The 1772-nt window shown below is 56.8% G+C and overlaps 1 protein-coding gene across 1 annotated transcript; it reads right to left on the bottom strand.

Moving 5' to 3' along the window:
- Positions 1–590: 590 nt before the first annotated feature.
- On the bottom strand, positions 591–1555 carry LOC123186277 (indole-3-acetic acid-induced protein ARG7). The gene has a single exon (XM_044598062.1). The coding sequence runs from the start codon at positions 1467–1469 to the stop codon at positions 1014–1016; it is 456 nt and encodes a 151-aa protein (XP_044453997.1). The 5' UTR covers positions 1470–1555; the 3' UTR covers positions 591–1013.
- Positions 1556–1772: the final 217 nt, after the last annotated feature.

The following is a 1772-nucleotide window of genomic DNA, read 5'->3' as shown; positions in this document are numbered from 1 at the left end:
GGCCGACGTTAGGCTCGTCCTCTCAGGATTCCATACAAACCACCGCGGGTGCACGGTGACCGAACACTTTTGAGAGAGCGTGACGGTGATCTCTCGAGAAGAGGCCCTGACATCCGATCTTACATGCGGGGGATCATCCTGAGGCGGGCAGGAGAGAAAGAAACTGAAAAATACTTGGTTGACTGCACAATAGCGGTTGCGATTCGGGAAATGCTACTACTACTACTTATGTTGATTGTTGCAGTTGTGGAACGAATTATTGCCAATAATAGATAATAATTCGAGCTGGTAGCGGGTAGTAGATGGTGATAATTCCGTGATCATTGCCACCAGCCTAGCGACAGCGTGAACACTCATATTCTACTCCAAAAGTTTGTACTTAAGCTCCCAAACCGTTGTTGGGTTCTCCCATTAGTTAAACCATGCAAGTTCAAATCTTCTTCACGCTTGCCCTACCACATGCAGCTCAGAAAGGTACTAGACTAGCACCCATCTGCACTTCTGAGTAGAATACAGTTTTCTCGGAGAACGGTGCGTACGACTCTCTGCAGAAACCAAGAGAAATTTGAAATCTCAACATCACACAACGGTGAGTAGAAATGTTTCACTTGAATTCACTTGCAATGTCGGCCGAATCGCCGTAGCACGGGCGAGCTATTTACAACGGTGAATTATTCGGTAAGTGAAGGAAAAATAATCAAGAAGAAGAAGAAGAAGAAAGAATAGATCCCCGGCACTACTAAGTAATTTTCCTGCCCGGATTTGACAAGGGAGTGAATGGATGGCTAGACCCCGGGCGCCTCAAGGCCCGGAGGTTCCTCAGCCATCTCACTTCGCCGCCTCCTGCCGGCCGCTCACGACCTCTCGCTCCGTCCCGGCGGCTCTGCTCCGCCCGGCGACAATGGAGGGAGGGAGAGGGAAGAAAAAAGAAAAAGAAGCAAAAAAAACACGACGGCCACCACCAGCGCAAATGGCGTGGAGCGCGCGCGCGGCCGGCCTAGCTCGGAGCGGAGTCACCAGACGAACTTGTCGGAGGAGATGCCGCGGAGGAGCGGGAGCGCGTCGCCGGCGGCCGCGCAGCAGCACGAGTAGGCGCCGCTCTTGATGTCCTCGAGGGTGAGGAACCGCGCGGCGGACGAGGAGGAGGAGAGGTGGCGGAGCACGTGCTCGAAGAGGCCCTCGTCGCAGGGGAGCGCGATGGGGCCGCACGCGCCGGAGGCGCCGGAGGGGAACCCGTACTCCTCCTCCGCCTGCCGGAGCAGCTCCCGGAAGACGGGGTGGTTCAGGTGCGCCGCGCGCACCACGAACCGCCGCGACGAGCCGCCCACGCACACCGCCACGTGCCCCGCCGGCACTGACACGGCGCCGCCGCCGCCGCCGGCCGCCGTGCGCGCCGCCGCGCGGGACCGCCACCGCCGCAGCGTCTGCCGGAGCCAGACGATGTTGCGGATCTTGCTGCATTTCGCCATCGGCAGTTGAGGGGCTGAGCTGAGCTGCTGGTCTGCTGTTGTTGGGTGGGGAGAGGAGGAGGAGCTGGTGGAATGGAGCTGGCTTCCCGTAGGTGGCGGGGTAGGAAGCTTTATAGGAGGGAGGGTGGGAGTGGGAGGGAGATGATGGACTTGGGTTCGTAGTCCAGTTGGCCTCGAATAAATAATCTGTGCTGTGTGAAGGGGACGGGACTTCATTCCTACATTTTCCACACAAAAAAAAGCATAAGCTCCGGCTTTTAAATATGTACATGCATTTGCAGTTGAAATATTTTATACTCCCCC

Source organism: Triticum aestivum, chromosome 2A (assembly GCF_018294505.1).
Source record: "Triticum aestivum cultivar Chinese Spring chromosome 2A, IWGSC CS RefSeq v2.1, whole genome shotgun sequence".
Lineage (NCBI taxonomy): Eukaryota > Viridiplantae > Streptophyta > Magnoliopsida > Poales > Poaceae > Triticum > Triticum aestivum.
The sequence above is the reverse complement of the archived record's forward strand: the minus strand, read 5'-3'. Positions and strand labels throughout refer to the sequence as shown.

Coding starts and splice junctions, on each gene's coding strand:
- LOC123186277 (XM_044598062.1), bottom strand. CDS start 1,469: ATGGCGAAATGCAGCAAGATCCGCAACATCGTCTGGCTCCGGCAGACG.